Raw genomic sequence first — 23,284 nt, 5'->3', positions numbered from 1 at the left:
AATCAAATCAATCAATCAAAAAGATCCCTGAGAGGTGTTACATGTGACTCTGTGCTCCTCCTCAAAGGGAGAGGTGTCACGCAGAGTTCTGCAACAAAAAAAAGAGGCTGATACGTACAGAATATACGTATGACTACAGAAAAGTTTAATCCTTTACGTCCTCCCTCTCCATCACTCCGTATCGAGTCAGCGTTTGAAAACACTCCATTTGGAGGGCCAGTTGGAGGGCTACATGACCACTACCCCTCCATCCACAAGGGAATCGGGACCCCCAAAACGGAGGGGTAGGGCCAAGGGGGGCGTATAAAATGTACGAGTGGAAGCTACAGTATAACACAAGTCACGTGATTAAAGTCCCCCACCTATGACTCTCTCACATACAAACACACAAAAGGTTTACAAAAGGTAACCATTCAGAATTTCATTTATAATATTTTCACCTTTATTGGATTGGCAAACAGCAAAACCATAGCCTTTGACAAAATGTGGGAAATAAAAAAATAGATACTGTGTAGTTGATTTGACTAGTCTCCTAGTCCGAGTCACAGCAGCCTAGTTGAATTGACTTGTCTCCTAGTCCAAGTCACAGCAGCCTAGTCGAGTTAACCATCACTCCTCCAGAATTTGTCAGATATATATATTTGTTTGCCTATACAGCAGGGTAAAAACAGATACACGCAATTTACATACAGTGTACTCATATTGAACAAGTAGTAGTTTGAACATAATAAAATAAAAATAAATAGACTTTATACTGTAGTAATCAAAATCTTAAAAAAAAATGCAACACCCTACCCAATGCACTTGAGTGATGATATTTTTGACATTTGAGTTTCTCCATCACTTCAGTTTGGTCGTTATACATACAAAAGTCAAAAATATATTAAATTAAATTAAATTAAATTAAATTAAAACGGAAAACTTTTTTTTCACTTAATATTCATTCGGTGGCTCCTGGGATTTGAAAAGCCTGCAAGTCACACCATTTACATAACATCTTGCAACAAAGAAATTGTACAAAAGGAATTATATAAATTAAAATCTATGCACCAGTTGACCAGTTAATCTAGTCTCCAATGGATTGGGAATATTCTAAGTACATTAAATGGGAATAGTTGTATTATTATTATGCTTCAGCCTACTACAATGTTTTCAGAATTGTATAATAATCAGACAAGTACTCTGTGCCAAATTACAGAAACTGTAGGAAACTCAATAACACTGTTACTAGTCGGTTTTAGGATTCTGTTAGGCGTGAATCTCTTCTTGTGGAAAAAACACTCTTTTTAACATAATACAGAGCAATACAAAGCCTAATTGGACCAAAGCTTAAAGGAACACGCCAACTTTTTGGGAAATTTGCTTATTTGCCATTTACCCTGGAGTTAGACAAGTAGATAGATACCCTTTTGTCTAATCTTTTTAATTTGTATTTCTCCAGGTGGTAAATACACAGGTCACAACATGTTTACAGGAACGTTTTGGAGTTATATTTGGAGTGTATTTCGTGACTGTTGGGAACTAGGCTACACTGGCACACCTACTTCCAGTGAATGACGCTAAGCTAGGCTAACGGTGCGGCTGTTCCCTAAGCGGAATGCATGCACAGAGAAGAAAAGGGTATGTATCTACTTGTCTAACTCCAGGGTAGATGGCAAATAAGCGAATTTCCCAAAAAGTTGGCGTGTTCCTTTAAGACTGAATGTGAATTGTGCATCTACTAAAATAGCAGTTCACTATTATGCATTTCCTGCTGTACAGTATATCTGTGTGTCGCCTGGAGGTTGTATATGAGACATCAAATCACAAAGTCAGATCTAAAACAAAAGTAATCTGCTGACCTACTTCACTCTGTTCCAGAAACACTAAATACGTAGACACTGTCTGAAGAGATACAGCTGTGGTGTCGCCCCCTCTCTGCCGCGACCCATCCATTATGCGCTTGTCGTCTCCTGGCTCATAGTGATCACAGCTCGCAAGGTACAAAGAACCCCCCAGTTGTTTCCTACAGACATCTCGTGGCCATCTGAGCGGAGGACATTACACACTTCAAAGGCAGAATTCCGATCTCCTACGATATCCACCACTTAGACTGGCTTGTCCCAAGTTTGCAACAATTAAGAAATCCCGTCAGAACTCGTAAGCTCATAGAAAGCTAATTTCGCTGACAATTCGCCGTCGAAATGCCAATTTCAGATAACTCATGGAGCGAGGAGGGGTCATGGTCACGAGATATGGTCCAATACAATGCCATGCAGCTAGACAATGTGGAGAAAGTGCAGTGTGTCCATGTAACTGATTGAGGAAAACTCATCCTGACATCTTTTTTTTCTCCCCCCTCTTCAAGAAAATATACATCTGTAGGCACATATACAGAACAATCTGTAATGCAATACAATGGGGAATGACATGAGTTACTGTTAAGCAGCATAGAGTTTCAACAACAGTCACAAGGACGAGGGTTGGGCTGGCTGTGTCACTTGGTTTCTGTCACACGGCCAAAGATACACTACAGGCAGAAAAAGGTTTAAATCACAAATGGCCGACACCACCACGAGAGTAGAAAGGGATCTCACCAGAAGTCATTGTTGGTTATCATGTGTGACTCATGAAATAGTGATTCTTTTTGACGTCATCTATAAAAAATCCGATAGGGAATGTACAAGAAAAAACAAAACTTGGAATGACTAAAAACCTGCGGTGAATGTTGAGAATCGTAACCAAAAGGCAGTCTTTAGGGTGCATTCACTGCAGGTGCCGTCTGCATTTTGTACAACAGCGTCTCTACATTTAAACAGACTGGGCAGGACGAAGTCACAGAACAGGCATGACACCGGTGCTCCAGTAGAAAGGAGTTGATGCCGAAACTTCAATGAGCAGCCGCCAAAGATAATTAAAAAGGACTATTCGATCGAGGGCAGAAGTATCAAACATCCATTCCTACATCCTGCCTACAAAGCAGTCATCTGAGGCCTTGACACAAAATGTTTTAAAAAGTTCACATCAAAGTATAGAAATATCTAAAAAAGACCACTTAAAATGAGGAGCCGAGTCTATGCACGTCGTCCAAAGTGAGAGGTAGAGCTTCTCATTTAGGCCCGACCCCCCCAAAACATTTACGGTCCATATATTATGTAAAACCTTTTGAAAACTCTGCAAAACATTCTTAATCTAACCACTCGCATAGTGTAATGATTCAAACCCTGACTTCTGAAACCACACGTTTGGATCCAGCTAAGCTGTTTTTTTCCAGTGTTTCTTTTATTTATATATATATTCATTCTCCCGATAAAGATAGATTGATAGTGGACCGCTAATTTTCTTTAAAAAAAGAAAACAGTCAAGGCCACACACTATCTCTTGATATTCAACATCAGTGTGATGGGCGTTACCATTGTCTGCATGTGTGTTTATAGAGTTAGGAAGTCTATATTGAAACACATTTACATCCCTTTACCCAAGAGAGTGTATGCAAAACAGGGATTATATGTTGATATCATCTATACTAATAGAAGTCACTGAAATAATGCAGGCCTGGCTGGTAGCGGGCCAAATCCAATTCAATATAATCACACCAACTTAAGCAAAATTCTAATATTTAAATCATGAGGTCACATTTGAGGAAATGATAGTGATTGTTTTTCTGAATTTCCAACTTTGTCTTTTCACGCTCTTTACGTGGCTGATGACACACGGTGAAGATGTAAACGTTAAAGCCTGAGATGCACAGAACAGCAGGTTATAAACCGCGGAGTAAAGGCCTCAAGAGAGGCCTGGAGTTTATCTCCTTGTTTAGATAGCCTTCAAGAATTCTTGCTTCTTTAAGCAATACATCATGTTTTCATAGTGGTGGCAATGTCCTTGCAATCAGCTATAACCCACCCATCAGTAATCCTCTCCGTTTGGTTCAGCCCTGTCGAATTGACCGATCCCAAGCTCCGACCCTCTGCTAGCTTGACCCGAGGAGAGCAATGGTTCAACAGAAAGGGGTCAAGAGAAAGCCAGGAAAAAAAGCTTAGCTTGAGGAAAGCAACGGTCGGGATTGGAGGGTCAAGAGAAGAGGGCGGAGCCTCAGGATCGGCAACTTCAACGTTCCAAGAGCTAGTGAGCTTTTTCTTTTAGCGTCGAGCTTTCAATCCTCAGCTTCACAGAGTATTCTCCATCCCTGTGAAATCCTTCCCTTCAAATGGAGCAAGAGTTTGCCCTCTTCCTGGGCTTGGGGTCCCCGAAGTCCCTGTCGTCTGCGGCACAGTGGCTGAAGGAGCAGATGGTCTGCGAGAGCCTGCGCATGCCCAGGCGGAACACGCTGTTGGACAGGCTGTAGATGACGCAGTTGCAGAAGCTGTTGCTGATGGCCAGCCAGGTGGTGACAAAGGACAGGGCGGGGCTGTCGAGCACATGGGAGCTCTCCAGCAGGAAGTAGATGATGTAGGGCAACCACAGCATGTAGAAGACGCTGGTGATACGGAACAGCACCATGGCGTAGCGCCGGTCGGGCCCGTGTCCTCCGTGGTGCCCGCCGCCGCCGCCGCCTCCGCCCCCCTCGCCCGCCTCCATCTCCTGGCTGGGGAAGCGCGCGCGCCTCTCGCTGATCTCCCGGTTGTGCTGCTGGCATATGCGGAATATGTGGAAGTAGGTGAAACACACCACGAGCGCGGCGGGCGCGTACAGCAGGCACACCACGAAGCTGGTGAACAGGGCCGAGGTGGGCCAGGAGTGGGCGCACCACTCGAAGATGTCCCCGTGGTAGCCCGGCTTGCCCCAGCCGAAGAAGGAGGGCAGGAACACCAGGCTGGAGTACACCCAGATGAGGGCGATGCAGCCGCGCAGGCGGCAGGGCGTCACCAGCTGGTTGTAGGACAGCGGCTTGGTGATGGCCAGGTAGCGGTCCACGCTGATGCAGGCCAGGCAGGCCATGGACACGCTCTTCAGCACGGAGATGACGTAGCTGAACACCTGGCAGGTGATGGGCTCCTGGACGCCTGCCGGGGAGTGGAGCAGGGACAGGGTGGGCACCAGGCAGCTGAGGCCCACCAGGAGGTCGGCGTAGGCCATGGTCTGGATAAAGTAGCTGGTGGTGTAGTGGTGCAGCAGAGGGGCGCAGTGGAACACGAAGATGACCGTCAGGTTGCCGGCGATGATGAGCACCGTGAGCAGCACGATGACGGCCGTCTCCAGGACGCAGGCCTCCAGGCCCTCGTTCTGGCCCCAGCCCAGGGGGCACGAGTGGTTGGTGGTCCTGCCGGGGGAGAGGCCTCCCAGGCTGCTGTTGGTGGTGGGCACCGGGTCCGTCGCCAGGCCCGACTGGTTCATTGTTCTTGGTGCCGTCTAGGTGGGTCAGGTTTGTGGCGTGCCACCCACGACGGCAGATGGCCTGTAACCTCTCTCTCTCTCTCTCTCTCTCTCTCTCTCTCTCTCTCTCTCTCTCTCTCTCTCTCTCTCTCTCTCTCTCTCTCTCTCTCTCTCTCTCTCTCTCTCTCTCTCTCTCTCTCTCTCTCTCTCTCTCTCTCTCTCTCTCTCTCTCTCTCTCTCTCTCTCTCTCTCTCTCTCTCTCTCTCTCTCTCTCTCTCTCTCTCTCTCTCTCTCTCTCTCTCTCTCTCACCTCGCTCTCACATAGCTGGGTCTCAATCAAATGAACACTGACTGGAGGAAAATCAATACAGCCTCTGGGAAAGGACGACAACTGACTCGGCTCTCCTTTTCCAATCAGTCATGCTTAGAGGAGGTAGTGGGTAACAGTCAGTAGACAAAGGGGGTAAAAAGCTATGTTCTCTTAGCAAGCGAGAAAAGAATAAAAAGGCTAGCGTTGGCGCTACAGCAGGCATCTCTCCCAGAGGCAGGGCTGCCCAGCGCTCTGCCCGTCCGTGGCCACATGTCCTGATTCTAACGAGGGTTGCCACTGGGAGGCTGAGGGCACGAGCCGTCCTCACAAGGGTAGAAATCTGAAGAGCCGCGGGGCAGGCAGCGTTTGGAGGGAGGGGGGAGCGGGAGGCGAGGCGGATCCTTACTGTAGATGAGAAGAGTCGGGGAGCATGTGGCTCTTTTTATTTTAAGCTTATTGATCAGAGAGCGCGCGTTTACCTTCGTTGTGTCATTTTGACATTCAGAAATAGCTTCCCAGCCGCCGTCTCGCAGGGAGAAGCTGCTTCAGAGCGTCCCTCGGGGAACACCAACGTCACGCCAGGGAAATTACATCCATATTAGCCTCTGTGTTTCAATCGAACCATCCACACCGAATCCAAAGTTACAAAGTGCCGTCGGTAGGACTTTGTTTTCCGTCGTAGGCATGGCTTTTATTTTTCGGTGGTCCCCCTGGGTTCAGTGTCTGGACCCCATGTAATGCCCGGCTATTGTCCGGAATCAAAACACAGACACGGGCTTAGAACAACACAGGGATCTCCGCGGGAGTTAATGTCACCGCTCTCCCTCAGCGCACACAGGGCCGGGGGGAGATGTGTTTACAACACAGCCCCGGGTCACAGGAGAGGAGCCAACATCCTGATACCCATCTCTCCCCGGGAGTGCATGCATGTGGAGACACACGAGTGTTTACATCCCAACACACTCTTCTCGTAAAGTTGTCCGGATTTTTGGGATGCAAAAATGTAATGAGAAATACGTGTATATAAAAGTTGTCCAGTAGAGGTGATTTTGTCTTGTTCCTCCACCTCCTGGTCCGAGCAGGTGGCAGGGGTGTGTTGGAGCGGTGAGAAGCCAGCTGAGGAACACAGTGCTCCTCTCACTTTGACTCCTGTTCAGGGCGCCGCCGGCTGTGAAGGGTGCGGGGGATCAATCCACATTCCACTTGTTTATCCTATAAACTTGTTGGTGGGGGGTGAGCACAGTCCACATCGTCCCCACCTCCCTCTGGAGAGTCCAGCGATATTATTACTTAAACATGCCTGGGTGCGTTCTAATGTGCTTTTCTTTCTGTTGAGGCATGAAGGCATATGGCCTGTGGTCTGTAACTCTTGTTCTCGCTGTCAACGCGTCTGCCGGCCACAACAAAAACACGGCTGGTGCACAACAAAAGAGCACCCACTCCACCGGGGTGTGAAGAAGGGAAAAAAGAGCAAGTCCCAGTTTGAGTCCCAGTTCTCACCACTGTCCTCCGTGAACGTGTCCAGTTTGAGTCCCAGTTCTCACCACTGTCCTCCGCGAACGTGTCCAGTTTGAGTCCCAGTTCTCACCACTGTCCTCTGTGAACGTGTCCAGTTCGAGTCCCAGTTCTCACCACTGTCCTCCGTGAACGTGTCCAGTTTGAGTCCCAGTTCTCACCACTGTCCTCCGCGAACGTGTCCAGTTCGAGTCCCAGTTCTCACCACTGTCCTCCGTGAACGTGTCCAGTTTGAGTCCCAGTTCTCACCACTGTCCTCCGTGAACGTGTCCAGTTCGAGTCCCAGTTCTCACCACTGTCCTCCGCGAACGTGTCCAGTTTGAGTCCCAGTTCTCACCACTGTCCTCCGTGAACGTGTCCAGTTCGAGTCCCAGTTCTCACCACTGTCCTCCGTGAACGTGTCCAGTTTGAGTCCCAGTTCTCACCACTGTCCTCCGCGAACGTGTCCAGTTTGAGTCCCAGTTCTCACCACTGTCCTCCGTGAACGTGTCCAGTTCGAGTCCCAGTTCTCACCACTGTCCTCCGTGAACGTGTCCAGTTTTAGTCCCGCTCCGGGCTGATATACCCCTGCGATTCCCGGCCAATAAAGCGACGCCTGTCGCAGAATAGTAACGCAAAGGAATGTAGTGCTGCTTCTATCAAAAGGAGGGGTGGTGTATAAATAAATAAGACTGTTACAAATGATGGATATGATCAAATAATCAAATGCGTTGAAAGAGAGAGAGGCACGGAGACGGGCTGTCCCTCACCACCGCTGCAGTGAGGAGGAGAGATGCTGTGACTGGGCTACACGTCCCTCTCCCTTCTCTCTCTCTCTCTCTCTCTCCCTTTCAGGCTCCGCCACACGCTCTCTAGCCAGCACACACACTCTCCCTTTCGCGCTCTCTCTTCCCCCCCGCCTCGCTCTGTCACACATACACACACACACACACAGACAGACCCTCCCTTCTCTTTTCTAGCTCGGTCGCTCCCCCTCCCCTTTTGGCTGCACCTGAGGCTCTTTGCCACATTATTCCATCTCCATCTCTCTCTCTCTTTCTCTCTCTTTCTCCAAGAGCTAAATTTGGACACGTTTTCCTATTTACGAATTACTAATCTCTCAGTTGGTTTTCGATTAACCAGACCCCTCCCCCTTCACGCTCTATCCCTCTCCGACAACCACTCGTTCCCAGGCCCCCCCCCCCTCCCCTCTCTCTGTGTCTCAACCCCCTGTCTGTTACTCTGACCAATGGCCAAGCCGAGCTATGCCTGCCCCTTAGTTACAGTTACCAGGCATTTCGGTTAGTTGGGACCATCCCTCACCGACGGATGATGAAGTGTAACAAGCGGGGGTAAATTGGGTGGGCAGGAGGGCTGGTGAGTTACTGTGTGCAGGGGTGTAGTCAGGCAGACCCAGGGGGGGTGTAGTCAGACAGACCCAGGGGTGGAGTCAGGCAGACCCAGGGGGGGTGGAGTCAGGCAGACCCAGGGGGGGGTGTAGTCAGGCAGACCCAGAAACAATTCCTGCCACATTTCATCCTGGTAGAATATTTTAGGCTACATGGGCTGATGTCTACAACATCAGCTACCTTGGGAATCCATTTATTTATTCGTACATGGAATTGTTACAGTCCAACAGTACATATAGTTCGCTTAATATGATCCACTAAATTCCATGGCTGAAAGGAACAGAAAGAAGAAAATTCTCATTGTACCTGCCCCTACACACATACAGTACACTGATAGACTGTTCATAGTGCAATGTAGGGCTGACCCCTATTAGTCGATTAGTCGACTAATCGGTCGAAAGGAGCCGTAGTCGACTGGCCAACCTCTTAGTCGAATATAAAAAAAAAAATAAAAAAAAAAATTTATAATTTATTTTTTTGTATCATTCTTTCCAAAAGAGAAGAGGCCTAGAAGTGTGCCTAACGCTAATGGCACGCATACCAGACGCTAACTGCCTAAGAAAACAGGCACAGAGGCACTGAAAGAGGATTTCCCCGTCTAATGAACACACAGACTAGACAAATATCAAGATGTATCCGTGCATGCTTTTGCAGAGGACAAGAAGCCTTCAGTCGACTCCTTCAGACATTAAGCACCCCCACAGCCCAAATGGAATGATAATTATTTTTAATTTTTTATAATTTGTTTATATATATTAACACTATGATCGCCGTGGACGAGTTTACACGTCATTCCTAGCCATGCTCATTCTGCCGAAGACGCCGTAACTCGTCTTTGATGTCAATATTTCAAAAATCTGTCATCGAAATCATATTTCCTTTCCGGAGCCCTGAGACACGCAAAGATCCACTCAACTCTCTAGCGGTTCAAGAGCGCCATCTGGTGGCCGATCGGCAGATCGCCAGCCGGAAATTAACCTTTGAACCGGTAGTGCTCATCCATATGTGGTCGTGACACAGTGAACATCAATCGGTGCAAATAACTCGAAAAAACAACATGATTTGGACGTATATACTATTATACAACCTGGAAATGGATCGGGCATTTCTCCATCCCATAATAGAAAAAATTATGTTCCACGCTCATCTGCCAGCGGCGCGAGGAAGCCACGGTAAGAGTCAGCGTTATATTCTAACGTATTCTATACTAACTGATCTGATGAACATATGACCCACTCTGGATGAATCATCTAACGCTGCCCACGGAATTATAAACGATCCCCCGCCCATCCGGTCATCATCAGATGATATGTAGTAACTCCTAGAAGCACATCCAGTTGAAATTTTTTATCTCGCACAGATTCCTACCAAACTGTATTTGATCATCAATATAATGCATTTAGGGCTATAAATCACGTTCTGAAGAAAGCTGCAGAAAACGATAAAAACATACTTATACTTTAGACCAGACCTGGGCATTGTACGGCCCGCGGGCCGCATCCGGCCCGCGGGATGATTCTGACCGGCCCGCGAAAGATTACATGATAATAAAAAAAATTAAAAAGAAATTTTAATATATATATATATATTTTTTTTAACTTTTTTCTTTTCATGTCAACGTTCACACGCACAATATACGCTTAGGAGACATGCTCAGAAGATGTTGGTTCTCTTTGGATCCACCTACATATGTGAACAGACATTCTCAGTCATGACGTTTACCAAGTCCAGGTACAGATCCTCTCTCACTGATGAACATCTGGCAGCTGTGCTTCGCATCTCCACCTCAGACATGCAAGCTGACTTTGATGGACTTGTTAAAGCTCAACAGAGACTGGATTTATCACACTGAATGAAACAAAAAAGAACTGAAGAACACTAAAATGTGGAAATATAACAAGTGAAATGGGACACTTGATATTTTTTTTCTTAAATGTTTAATATAGGCATGTAAAGTAAAAAAGGCTACAAAACTGGGACACTTTTCTTTACACAGTTCAGTGACATGTCTTGTTTATTTTTGCTATAAGATGATGTGACTGATGTCTTTAGAAAGCTAAGAAAATCCTTGTTTCAATAGTATATGAAACTCAAAATGCCCTTTGTTATTAATGTTTCACATTTTGTTTATCATTTTGGAAATAAATTATATTTGAATAAATTATATTTTTGAAAGCTAACCTCACCTTTTAATTGCCAAATAATAACATACACTCTTACCAGGGGTCAAAACAATGCCATTTACTGCTTTTTATATAGAAATAAAATGTATATTATGCATAATTGAGTTTGGAATTTTGGCCCGGCCCCCTAACATATTTTCAGTTGCTCATTCGGCCCCCCGGGAAAAATAATTGCCCACCCCTGCTTTAGACCATATTTTAGTATGAATATGTGAATGAAAAAGTTTAACGTTGCTACACCCTGAACAATACATATAGGACATTGAATGGGCCATAATAATGGCAATTTAGCAATAGAATTTAAAAAGTTATAGCCCTGCAAAGAAGGGAAACTTCTCCATAGACAAATAGAGCTGGCGAGGGATGGTAAATTATGAATTTAACCCATGGCGATTAAAATGTTAAAAATATTATACTTTTTTCTTTTCTTCTTTTTTTAGTCGACCAAAAGTCGACTAACGGCAAATTTTGGCCAATCATAGTCGACCATCCAAATCCTTAGTCGGGGACAGCCCTAGTGCACTGTTTACCAGACCATACTGTAGCTATTGCAAACAGGGTGCATTTATTCTTTTATTGCTAAACATGGGGGCAGGGAAGAGATGCTTTATCATTAATAAATAAATACATAAATAAATAAATAAATAAATAAATAAATAAATAAATAGATAAATAAATAAATAAATAAATAAATAAATAAATAAATAAATAAATAAATAAATAAATAAATAAATAAATAAATAAATAAACAATCAAATTATATTACATTGCCATAATATATGCGTTAGAAGTATGTATTTTCTGCCCTTTTGTTTCTTTTGCAGAATATGCATATCATATTTTAGAAAAATAAAACATAACTTTAAGGCACTGTTCCATTGGCGTGAGAAACCCTGTAACCTAAGAACTAGAGTACAAACAAACGCCTAAAGCGATGATTGTTGAGGAGGGGGCTGAATGAATAAAAACTTTATTAACAGATTGCAGAATGGGTACAATACAGTACAGCTCAATACATACAATTGTTAAGGGGATGCAGACCAGAGAAAGACGTTTGTCTTGTTTCCATCAGGGTCCCCCATTTTCAATTCATCAGGACATATATGACATACAAGACATACATTACATTTATGGCATAGGGACATACAGGTATTTAGTACTGATACATTTGTGACATAAACGGTATTCAAATATACAGTACTGTTACTCATAGATCCTGACAGAGTATATACATATAATGGGGAGGGGACTGTACATTAGGAGGGGGTGGGTGGGTGGGAGGGAAATATACATACGGTGGGGAGAGAATATATACATGCGGTGGGGAGGAGACTGTCTATTAGGAGGTGGTGGGGGTTTTGGGCATTTACGGTGGCCAGTTTGGATGTTTGTAATCTTATTTTAAGCGCCTTTGAGGTGCTTTGGTACCATGAGGTGCAAGCATAGTCGTAGTACCCCTGAATAAGTGCTCCTGCCAGAGTCTTCAGGGTATTCTTGTTTACCAGGGAGGAGATCCGGTACAAGAATCTAGTTCGTTGGTTGACTTTTTTTATTACATTGGATGCCATTTTGTCACAGGAGAGATTAGCCTCTAGGATGGAACCCAGGTAGGTAATTTCATCTTTCCTTGTGACAATATTGTCACCCACTGCAACTGAGAAGCCGTCGGTCTTGCTGGGTTTGTTATTTGAACCGAAGAGAATGGACTCTGTTTTGCCCATGTGTAATGATAGTTTGTTATCAGCGAGCCAGGTGCAGATTCTGCCTAGTTCTGAGCTGAGGGTTTTTTCAACCTGTAACTTGTTCTTGTCAGAGACCAGCAGGGCTGAGTCGTCCGCAAACAGGAACAAGTTGCAGTCACAGGCTGACGACATGTCATTTGCATAAATTAGGAAGAGTAGCGGTCCTAGTATGCTTCCTTGTGGAACACCACAGCTCACTGGGAGGGGGGGGGGGTAGGGTACCGTTTACCTCCACCATCTGTTCCCTCCCCTCAAGGTAGGATTGTATCCAGCTCACTGATAAGCTATCAAAACCAATTGCTTTTAGCTTGTCAATCAGAATGGAGTGATTGACAGTGTCGAAGGCCTTTTGTAGGTCCAGCATGACCATGCCGCAGTATTTGCCCGCGTCCACCTCTTGTTTGATGTGGTCATTCAAATAGAGAAGGCATGTGTCAGTGGAGTGGGATGTTCTGAAGCCAGATTGGAATTCGTAGATTAGATTTTTTTCCGCTAGGTACTTTTCGACCTGTTCGTAGACAATTTTTTCCATGACTTTCGAGATGGAGGTGAGAATAGAAACAGGGCGGTAGTTGCCTGGGTCTAATTTGCTGCCCTTTTTGTGCAGAGGGGTCACTCTCGCAATTTTGCAGTCCTTGGGGACGTGTCCCTGTTTTATAGAGAGGTTTATTATGTGAGTGATGACTGGGGCGATGGCGGCTGCTGAGTCTCTGAGGAATTTGGAGGGGATGTTGTCATGGCCAGTGGCCTTGTTAGGTTGGAGGGCGCTCAGTTTATTGAGTACCTCATCGGTTGTTACCATTTCAAGTTTGATCAGAGACAGATGCTTGTTGAGGAGGGGGATCAGAGACAGAGACAGATGCTTGTTGAGGAGAGGGATCAGAGACAGAGACAGATGCTTGTTGAGGAGGGGGATCAGAGACAGAGACAGATGCTTGTTGAGGAGGGGGATCAGAGACAGATGCTTGTTGAGGAGGGGGATCAGAGACAGAGACAGATGAAGAGAAACAGAAAGACTTGAGCCTAGATTCTCTATGAGAGCGTTAAAGCCAATGAGAACCGTAGACCCGTCCACTCTTCACCTTTTGAGTATGAAGCCGATGAAAAACACAGCCAGAAGGCCCAAGTTAATAATTCATTCAGCTCCAAAACAAAGACAGCGTGCCACTAAAAACAAAGGTGGTGGCCGATCCACCTTCTCCCTGCCTCCCCTCCGCCTGAACCTCACCCCCACCCCGACCCATTGATGCCTTGCTGATCCAAGCTACTGTGGTGGTGTGTTGGGACAAGCAGGGCAGCCCTGTGGTCTGGGCTCGTTATCACGGCTGGGTAAATAAGGGCTGGGATTGGCTTGGGGGGGGCTGTACTGTAGTGAGTGCTGTAGCTGACAACTATTAACACAGACAACCAGAGAAAGTGTTGGGAAAGAGGAAGGGGGGGGATTAGCGCCGGGCGACTGCCTGGATACAAGTGGCCACTAGCCAGCCAGCGTTATCAGCGGATCAACACACTAAACCTGCTTTTTAGCACCTGCCTGCAGTCACTGAAATGTGGGATGTCTAGCATGCAAGAGCCAGTGATTACATTCACCACAAGATCACCGGTTATAAGACAATGAGAGGAAGCCACTTAAGTGTTTTACATTTTACATTTAGCTGACGCCTTTATCCAAAGTTCTGTATGACAAGTCAGCAGGAAGGGTACAACTCTTACAGCTGAGTAACAATGTTCATTCTAAGTGTTGTATTAGAAGTGAACACTGCCTTGATACGGTAACTGATCACTCTTCAATCATTTGAAAATACCTAAAAGATGATGTGTGTCAGTCAGGACTCGACTGTGAAAGTGGGACACATTGACTTGCTGGCGAATAGAAGCAGAGTGGTGGCAGCGACGAGGAAGTACGTTGATCAATGAGCCAATAGAAGCAGAGTGGTGGCAGCGACGAGGAAGTACGTTGATCAATGAGCCAATAGAAGCAGAGTGGTGGCAGCGACGAGGAAGTACGTTGATTAATGAGCCAATAGTCAGTGTCACAGCAGCTCATCTGACAATGATGTCCTTCATGGAAATCCAACACAGATTATATAGGTATTACTGAGTTTATTTGAGTTTCTAAGTAATCTAAGTCTTACCCCAAAAATGCAAACGTTACTAAAAGCTTGGTTTAGGTCCGGTAAGATACGACACTGTGATTGTTACAGAAACATGTTTCAGGTTTGGTAAAATAGACATAGAATATACCTTGCCTTAGCCAGAAGGTATTCCAAAAAAAATAATCGGTCTAAGCGCTTGTCACCAACGCGTGAGACACTGGTATCGAATCCGGCTGTCAGCGTTGCCTCCGGCTTGGCCCGGCCGTCATACTGACTCAATTGGCAGAGTCAGCGGGAGGGGATTCGATGGGTGGTAATCTAATCGTTGTAAACAGCGACTCCTACAGGTCGGTCAGGGCAAGGACAGGAGATGTCGTGTAGTGTGAGCCTCCCACACGTTACACCTCGCCAATTAGAGTTTGCGCTGGCAGGTGAAAAGAAGTGGCTGGCTGACTCCGCATGTATCGGAGGGGACATGCGATAGATTCTTCAACGCTCCCTACGACCGACCAGTGGGATGGGAGAAAAACAGAAAAAGGAGAAAAAGTGGATACAAACAAAAAGTAGGCGATACTGCCACCTGGTGAGATTCGATCGGCATTGCAATTCCAACGTAGGCAGATGAATCAGAGACACCTAGATTGCTCCGGCTGACCGTATAGAACGGGGATCAAAGGAAAAGATCAAAGGACCAAAAAAAATGAAATCTCTGGTTTTGTTGTTCAACGCATAGCGAGATAACCCGACTTCACCACGTAAACAACAGAGTACATCACCATGTAAACAACAGAGTACACCACCACGTAAACAACAGAGTACATCACCATGTAAACAACAGAGTACATCATGTAAACAACAGAGTACATCACCATGTAAACAACAGAGTACACCACCACGTAAACAACAGAGTACATCACCATGTAAACAACAGAGTACATCATGTAAACAACAGAGTACACCACGTAAACAACAGAGTACATCACCATGTAAACAACAGAGTACATCATGTAAACAACAGAGTACACCACGTAAACAACAGAGTACATCACCATGTAAACAACAGAGTACATCACCATGTAAACAACAGAGTACATCACCATGTAAACAACAGAGTACATCACCATGTAAACAACAGAGTACATCATGTAAACAACAGAGTACACCATGTAAACAACAGAGTACATCACCATGTAAACAACAGAGTACATCACCATGTAAACAACAGAGTACATCATGTAAACAACAGAGTACATCATGTAAACAACAGAGTACACCATGTAAACAACAGAGTACATCATGTAAACAACAGAGTACATCACCATGTAAACAACAGAGTACATCATGTAAACAACAGAGTACATCATGTAAACAACAGAGTACACCATGTAAACAACAGAGTACATCATGTAAACAACAGAGTACATCATGTAAACAACAGAGTACATCACCATGTAAACAACAGAGTACACCATGTAAACAACAGAGTACATCATGTAAACAACAGAGTACATCATGTAAACAACAGAGTACATCATGTAAACAACAGAGTACATCACCATGTAAACAACAGAGTACATCACCATGTAAACAACAGAGTACATCATGTAAACAACAGAGTACATCATGTAAACAACAGAGTACATCACCATGTAAACAACAGAGTACATCACCATGTAAACAACAGAGTACATCACCATGTAAACAACAGAGTACATCACCATGTAAACAACAGAGTACATCATGTAAACAACAGAGTACATCATCATGTAAACAACAGAGTACATCATGTAAACAACAGAGTACATCACCATGTAAACAACAGAGTACATCACCATGTAAACAACAGAGTACATCACCATGTAAACAACAGAGTACATCATGTAAACAACAGAGTACATCATGTAAACAACAGAGTACATCATGTAAACAACAGAGTACATCACCATGTAAACAACAGAGTACATCACCATGTAAACAACAGAGTACATCACCATGTAAACAACAGAGTACATCACCATGTAAACAACAGAGTACATCACCATGTAAACAACAGAGTACATCATGTAAACAACAGAGTACATCACCATGTAAACAACAGAGTACATCATGTAAACAACAGAGTACATCACCATGTAAACAACAGAGTACATCATGTAAACAACAGAGTACATCATGTAAACAACAGAGTACATCATGTAAACAACAGAGTACATCACCATGTAAACAACAGAGTACATCATGTAAACAACAGAGTACATCATGTAAACAACAGAGTACATCATGTAAACAACAGAGTACATCATGTAAACAACAGAGTACATCACCATGTAAACAACAGAGTACATCACCATGTAAACAACAGAGTACATCACCATGTAAACAACAGAGTACATCATGTAAACAACAGAGTACATCACCATGTAAACAACAGAGTACATCACCATGTAAACAACAGAGTACATCATGTAAACAACAGAGTACATCACCATGTAAACAACAGAGTACATCATGTAAACAACAGAGTACATCACCATGTAAACAACAGAGTACATCATGTAAACAACAGAGTACATCACCATGTAAACAACAGAGTACATCATGTAAACAACAGAGTACATCACCATGTAAACAACAGAGTACATCATGTAAACAACAGAGTACATCATGTAAACAACAGAGTACATCATGTAAACAACAGAGTACATCATGTAAACAACAGAGTACATCACCATGTAAACAACAAAGTACATCATGTAAACAACAGAGTACATCACCATGTAAACAACAGAGTACATCACCATGTAAACAACAGAGTACATCATGTAAACAACAGAGTACACCATGTAAACAACAGAGTACATCACCATGTAAACAACAGAGTACATCATGTAAACAACAGAGTACATCACCATGTAAACAACAGAGTACATCACCATGTAAACAACAGAGTACATCATGTAAACAACAGAGTACATCATGTAAACAACAGAGTACATCACCATGTAAACAACAGAGTACATCATGTAAACAACAGAGTACATCATGTAAACAACAGAGTACATCATGTAAACAACAGAGTACATCACCATGTAAACAACAGAGTACATCACCATGTAAACAACAGAGTACATCATGTAAACAACAGAGTACATCACCATGTAAACAACAGAGTACATCACCATGTAAACAACAGAGTACATCACCATGTAAACAACAGAGTACATCACCATGTAAACAACAGAGTACATCACCATGTAAACAACAGAGTACATCATGTAAACAACAGAGTACATCACCATGTAAACAACAGAGTACATCATGTAAACAACAGAGTACATCATGTAAACAACAGAGTACATCACCATGTAAACAACAGAGTACATCACCATGTAAACAACAGAGTACATCATGTAAACAACAGAGTACATCATGTAAACAACAGAGTACATCATGTAAACAACAGAGTACATCATGTAAACAACAGAGTACATCACCATGTAAACAACAGAGTACATCACCATGTAAACAACAGAGTACATCACCATGTAAACAACAGAGTACATCATGTAAACAACAGAGTACATCACCATGTAAACAACAGAGTACATCACCATGTAAACAACAGAGTACATCATGTAAACAACAGAGTACATCACCATGTAAACAACAGAGTACATCATGTAAACAACAGAGTACATCACCATGTAAACAACAGAGTACATCACCATGTAAACAACAGAGTACATCACCATGTAAACAACAGAGTACATCATGTAAACAACAGAGTACATCACCATGTAAACAACAGAGTACATCATGTAAACAACAGAGTACATCATGTAAACAACAGAGTACATCATGTAAACAACAGAGTACATCACCATGTAAACAACAGAGTACATCACCATGTAAACAACAGAGTACATCATGTAAACAACAGAGTACATCACCATGTAAACAACAGAGTACATCACCATGTAAACAACAGAGTACATCACCATGTAAACAACAGAGTACATCACCATGTAAACAACAGAGTACATCATGTAAACAACAGAGTACATCACCATGTAAACAACAGAGTACATCACCATGTAAACAACAGAGTACATCATGTAAACAACAGAGTACATCACCATGTAAACAACAGAGTACATCATGTAAACAACAGAGTACATCATGTAAACAACAGAGTACATCACCATGTAAACAACAGAGTACATCACCATGTAAACAACAGAGTACATCATGTAAACAACAGAGTACATCATGTAAACAACAGAGTACATCATGTAAACAACAGAGTACATCACCATGTAAACAACAGAGTACATCACCATGTAAACAACAGAGTACATCACCATGTAAACAACAGAGTACATCACCATGTAAACAACAAAGTACACCATGTAAACAACAGAGTACATCACCATGTAAACAACAGAGTACATCACCATGTAAACAACAGAGTACATCACCATGTAAACAACAGAGTACATCATGTAAACAACAGAGTACATCATGTAAACAACAGAGTACATCACCATGTAAACAACAGAGTACATCACCATGTAAACAACAGAGTACACCATGTAAACAACAGAGTACATCACCATGTAAACAACAGAGTACATCACCATGTAAACAACAGAGTACATCACCATGTAAACAACAGAGTACACCATGTAAACAACAGGGCCCCGTTCCCCGTACCTGGATAACTGAGTTAGCCGGATAATTTTCGGTCAAGCCTGACTTAAGCCGGACCTTCCCATTCCCCGAAGCTCGATTGTCTAAATCACCATGACAACAGATCAAAAAGTTTGAGCCTGGTCGGGAGCAGGGTTAACTTCAGTTAGCCGGATGAACCATGGCCACGCCCCCGCAAAGAAATGACAACTCGCTTCCTGAAATGATTCTCACAGTCTAGGATCTGCATTATACCATTCTGAATTACGTTTCTGTGCTTCGTTTTCCTAGAGGGGGCTTTTGAAATGTATAATAATAGAACTAAATGCTGATAATAAATCATATTGAGCCTATAGATTAACTTTGTCCTAAATAAAATAATGCACGTCATATACGGCGCTCGGAGTCGCGATACACGCTGCATGTGGTTATTTTAATAAGTGTCTATGCGGGGATTGTGGATTTTGTGTGATAATGTAACTGGGATTAAAATGTCTGATGAGATGCGCTGTTTGACGGATTTGAGAAATTGAATGAGCCGTTGACGTCACATTAATGCATTTGAGAATAAAGAGATAAAACTTCATTCAAAAGAAAGAATATTCTAAACACGGGTCTCTCCTCCATTAATGGATAAACAATGAATATATCCCGTCTGGCACAGTGGCGCAGCGGTAGTGCTCAATCCTGGCAACCGGGTGACCGGTGTTCGAAACCCCACGTCTCCAATATAATTTTTTGGAATATAATATTAATGATTATACGCAAAAGTAGCCTAGTTTTAAGTTAAAATATTATAAATCTACATGCATTGAGGATGTCATTCTTTATATAGCTCTCAACGTGCACCAAATTGAATTATTCCTACATTGCAAAAAGAAGGAAAAGACTAGGTTTCGAACCCGGGCCGTCTGCGTGAAAGTCAAAAGAAGAAACCGTTACACCACAGTGGAGATAAGTAAAAGATCGACCATACATCAATCAATGGGTAAGAGAGCCGTATCCTTATTCTGTATAATAGTTTAACTAATTATTTTCGCTAGCAAGATCTCATTTGATTATTCAATCCAGCAGGCAAGTTTAAAGAAATATAATCTGATTGATTGAGGTAATGAGGGACTTAAAATTAGCCTATAGATAACGCATTTAACTTGTCGGCGAGGCGATTGAGCTGTACTGCAATCTGTTAATAAAGTTTTAAATCAATTAATCAATCAATGCCGTTAGAGAATCAGGATCTCTGCTATCGATACGTGCTGGCTTTTCAACTGAAGCGGCCGCGCGCACTTATCCTGGGTCTCAAGTCTGGTTCGAGTTAACGAGACTGAATCCACCTTCGAGGAACAGGAAAATCCCGGCTTCAAACATCGGGTTAACTGAATCTGGATAATGGGACTCTTGATCGACTTAGTTGAACCAGGTACGGGGAATAGGGCCCAGAGTACATCATCATGTAAACAACAGAGTACATCATGTAAACAACAGAGTACATCATCATGTAAACAACAGAGTACACCATGTAAACAACAGAGTACATCACCATGTAAACAACAGAGTACATCATGTAAACAACAGAGTACATCACCATGTAAACAACAGAGTACACCATGTAAACAACAGAGTACATCACCATGTAAACAACAGAGTACATCATGTAAACAACAGAGTACATCACCATGTAAACAACAGAGTACATCACCATGTAAACAACAGAGTACATCACCACGTAAACAACAGAGTGAGAGTACATCACCACAAAGAGAACAGTGTCTATCTGATGGGATTAAAAAACTGAAGCCTCTTAGCTGCGTTTTGAATGGATATGAAAGATACCGTAAAACTTAAAGTCAAGCCCCAAGCCTGATCCCTTTTATTGGTCGGCTGTAGCTACATGTTTTAACAAATAGGCCGATCTCAATCAGAAGCCCGGTCTGCCTTCATTGTTTATCTGGTTGCCATTAGCGCTTTTTTACTTGCATTCAAACATCAGTCACATTTGCTGATTGCCTTTGCGGCACAGAGGAGAAAAGTACAACCTGAAATTCAAGACAGTAAAAGGACCAGACTACGTGATGATGGAGGGAGGGACCTCATTTCAAGGAAACTACATCGCAGGGTCATAATTAGGGTTGAGTACCGAACTCTGTACTTTTAAGGGTACCGAATTACATCGGTACTACCGAATTACATCAGTACAACCGAGTACCGATTCACGCTAGATCAATCAGTACCACATTTTGATACCTTAACATGTTTAGTATAAGAGTGTAATATAATAGACAAGAGGGAGCCAACAGTATACATGATCATGCGATACATTTTGTGTGGTGTGTTACAACAATAAATAACAAAATGTTCTAAATAAATAAGAATGTTGAAATTGAGAAGTTTGGATTTTTTATTTTATTTTATTTTTTACAACTGAAATAAATATTTTTGTTATTACAGAGAAATAAGTTACCGCTGGGTACCGATACCGAACTCCAGGAACTGGTACTGGTTCACATAACGGTACCCGACTATAGAGGCAAGACAAAGGGCAATGGAAACACTAAGAAACCAAAGTGATCATTCAGAATGAATTTATATGCAAATGATCATGTCACATTTGATAAAAGTGATTTTACAAACAAATACATTTATTTTGAAGTAGCCTAATGTTATGCTATATCTCTTATGGGAGCTGCCATGTGTGAATTAATTCTGAATGATCCCTTTGTAGTGCCCCCCCCCCCCCCACCCCCTACCAAGAACATTGTTTCCCATTAGTCTCTCCTCCATAACAGCCAGGAATCAGGATGAATAATATGTAGTGATCGCTTCAACAGAATGGGGAAACAGCAGCAAAAGGTCAAACCACCAACCGACTGAAATAATAATTTATCACCTTCAGTTTACAGCAGACAGTACGGCAGCAGAACACTATATACAGTAACAGTTTACAGCAGACAGTACGGCAGCAGAAAACTATATACAGTAACAGTTTACAGCAGACAGTACGGCAGCAGAACACTATATACAGTAACAGTTTACAGCAGACAGTACGGCAGCAGAACACTATATACAGTAACAGTTTATAGCAGACAGTACGGCAGCAGAACACTATATACAGTAACAGTTTACAGCAGACAGTACGGCAGCAGAACACTATATACAGTAACAGTTTACAGCAGACAGTACGGCAGCAGAACACTATATACAGTAACAGTTTACAGCAGACAGTACGGCAGCAGAACACTATATACAGTAACAGTTTACAGCAGACAGTACGGCAGCAGAACACTATATACAGTAACAGTTTACAGCAGACAGTACGGCAGCAGAACACTATATACAGTAACAGTTTACAGCAGACAGTACGGCAGCAGAACACTATATACAGTAACAGTTTACAGCAGACAGTACGGCAGCAGAACACTATATACAGTAACAGTTTACAGCAGACAGTACGGCAGCAGAACACTATATACAGTAACAGTTTACAGCAGACAGTACGGCAGCAGAACACTATATACAGTAACAGTTTACAGCAGACAGTACGGCAGCAGAACACTATATACAGTAACAGTTTACAGCAGACAGTACGGCAGCAGAACACTATATACAGTAACAGTTTACAGCAGACAGTACGGCAGCAGAACACTATATACAGTAACAGTTTACAGCAGACAGTACGGCAGCAGAACACTATATACAGTAACAGTTTACAGCAGACAGTACGGCAGCAGAACACTATATACAGTAACAGTTTACAGCAGACAGTACGGCAGCAGAACACTATATACAGTAACAGTTTACAGCAGACAGTACGGCAGCAGAACACTATATACAGTAACAGTTTACAGCAGACAGTACGGCAGCAGAACACTATATACAGTAACAGTTTACAGCAGACAGTACGGCAGCAGAACACTATATACAGTAACAGTTTACAGCAGACAGTACGGCAGCAGAACACTATATACAGTAACAGTTTACAGCAGACAGTACGGCAGCAGAACACTATATACAGTAACAGTTCAAGTCAAGGTATCTGTATGCATTACTCCATAGTAGTAGTAGTAGTAGT

The 23,284-nt window shown here is 43.2% G+C and overlaps 2 protein-coding genes across 2 annotated transcripts in view; both read right to left on the bottom strand.

The window, feature by feature from the left end:
- Positions 1-23,284, bottom strand: part of rabgap1l (RAB GTPase activating protein 1-like) — a 573,823-nt gene that overhangs the window by 303,989 nt on the left and 246,550 nt on the right. The gene's annotated exons all lie outside the window — the stretch shown is intronic.
- On the bottom strand, positions 4,183-5,313 carry gpr52 (G protein-coupled receptor 52; the record flags this gene model as incomplete). Its single annotated transcript, XM_084311551.1, has 1 exon — positions 4,183-5,313. The coding sequence occupies one exon, from the start codon at positions 5,311-5,313 to the stop codon at positions 4,183-4,185; it is 1,131 nt and encodes a 376-aa protein (XP_084167677.1).

This window comes from Notolepis coatsorum (assembly GCF_963971535.1).
Source record: "Notolepis coatsorum genome assembly, chromosome: 3".
Classification (NCBI taxonomy): domain Eukaryota; kingdom Metazoa; phylum Chordata; class Actinopteri; order Aulopiformes; family Paralepididae; genus Notolepis; species Notolepis coatsorum.
Note: the sequence above shows the minus strand (reverse complement) of the source record. Positions and strands in the feature narration are given on the sequence as shown.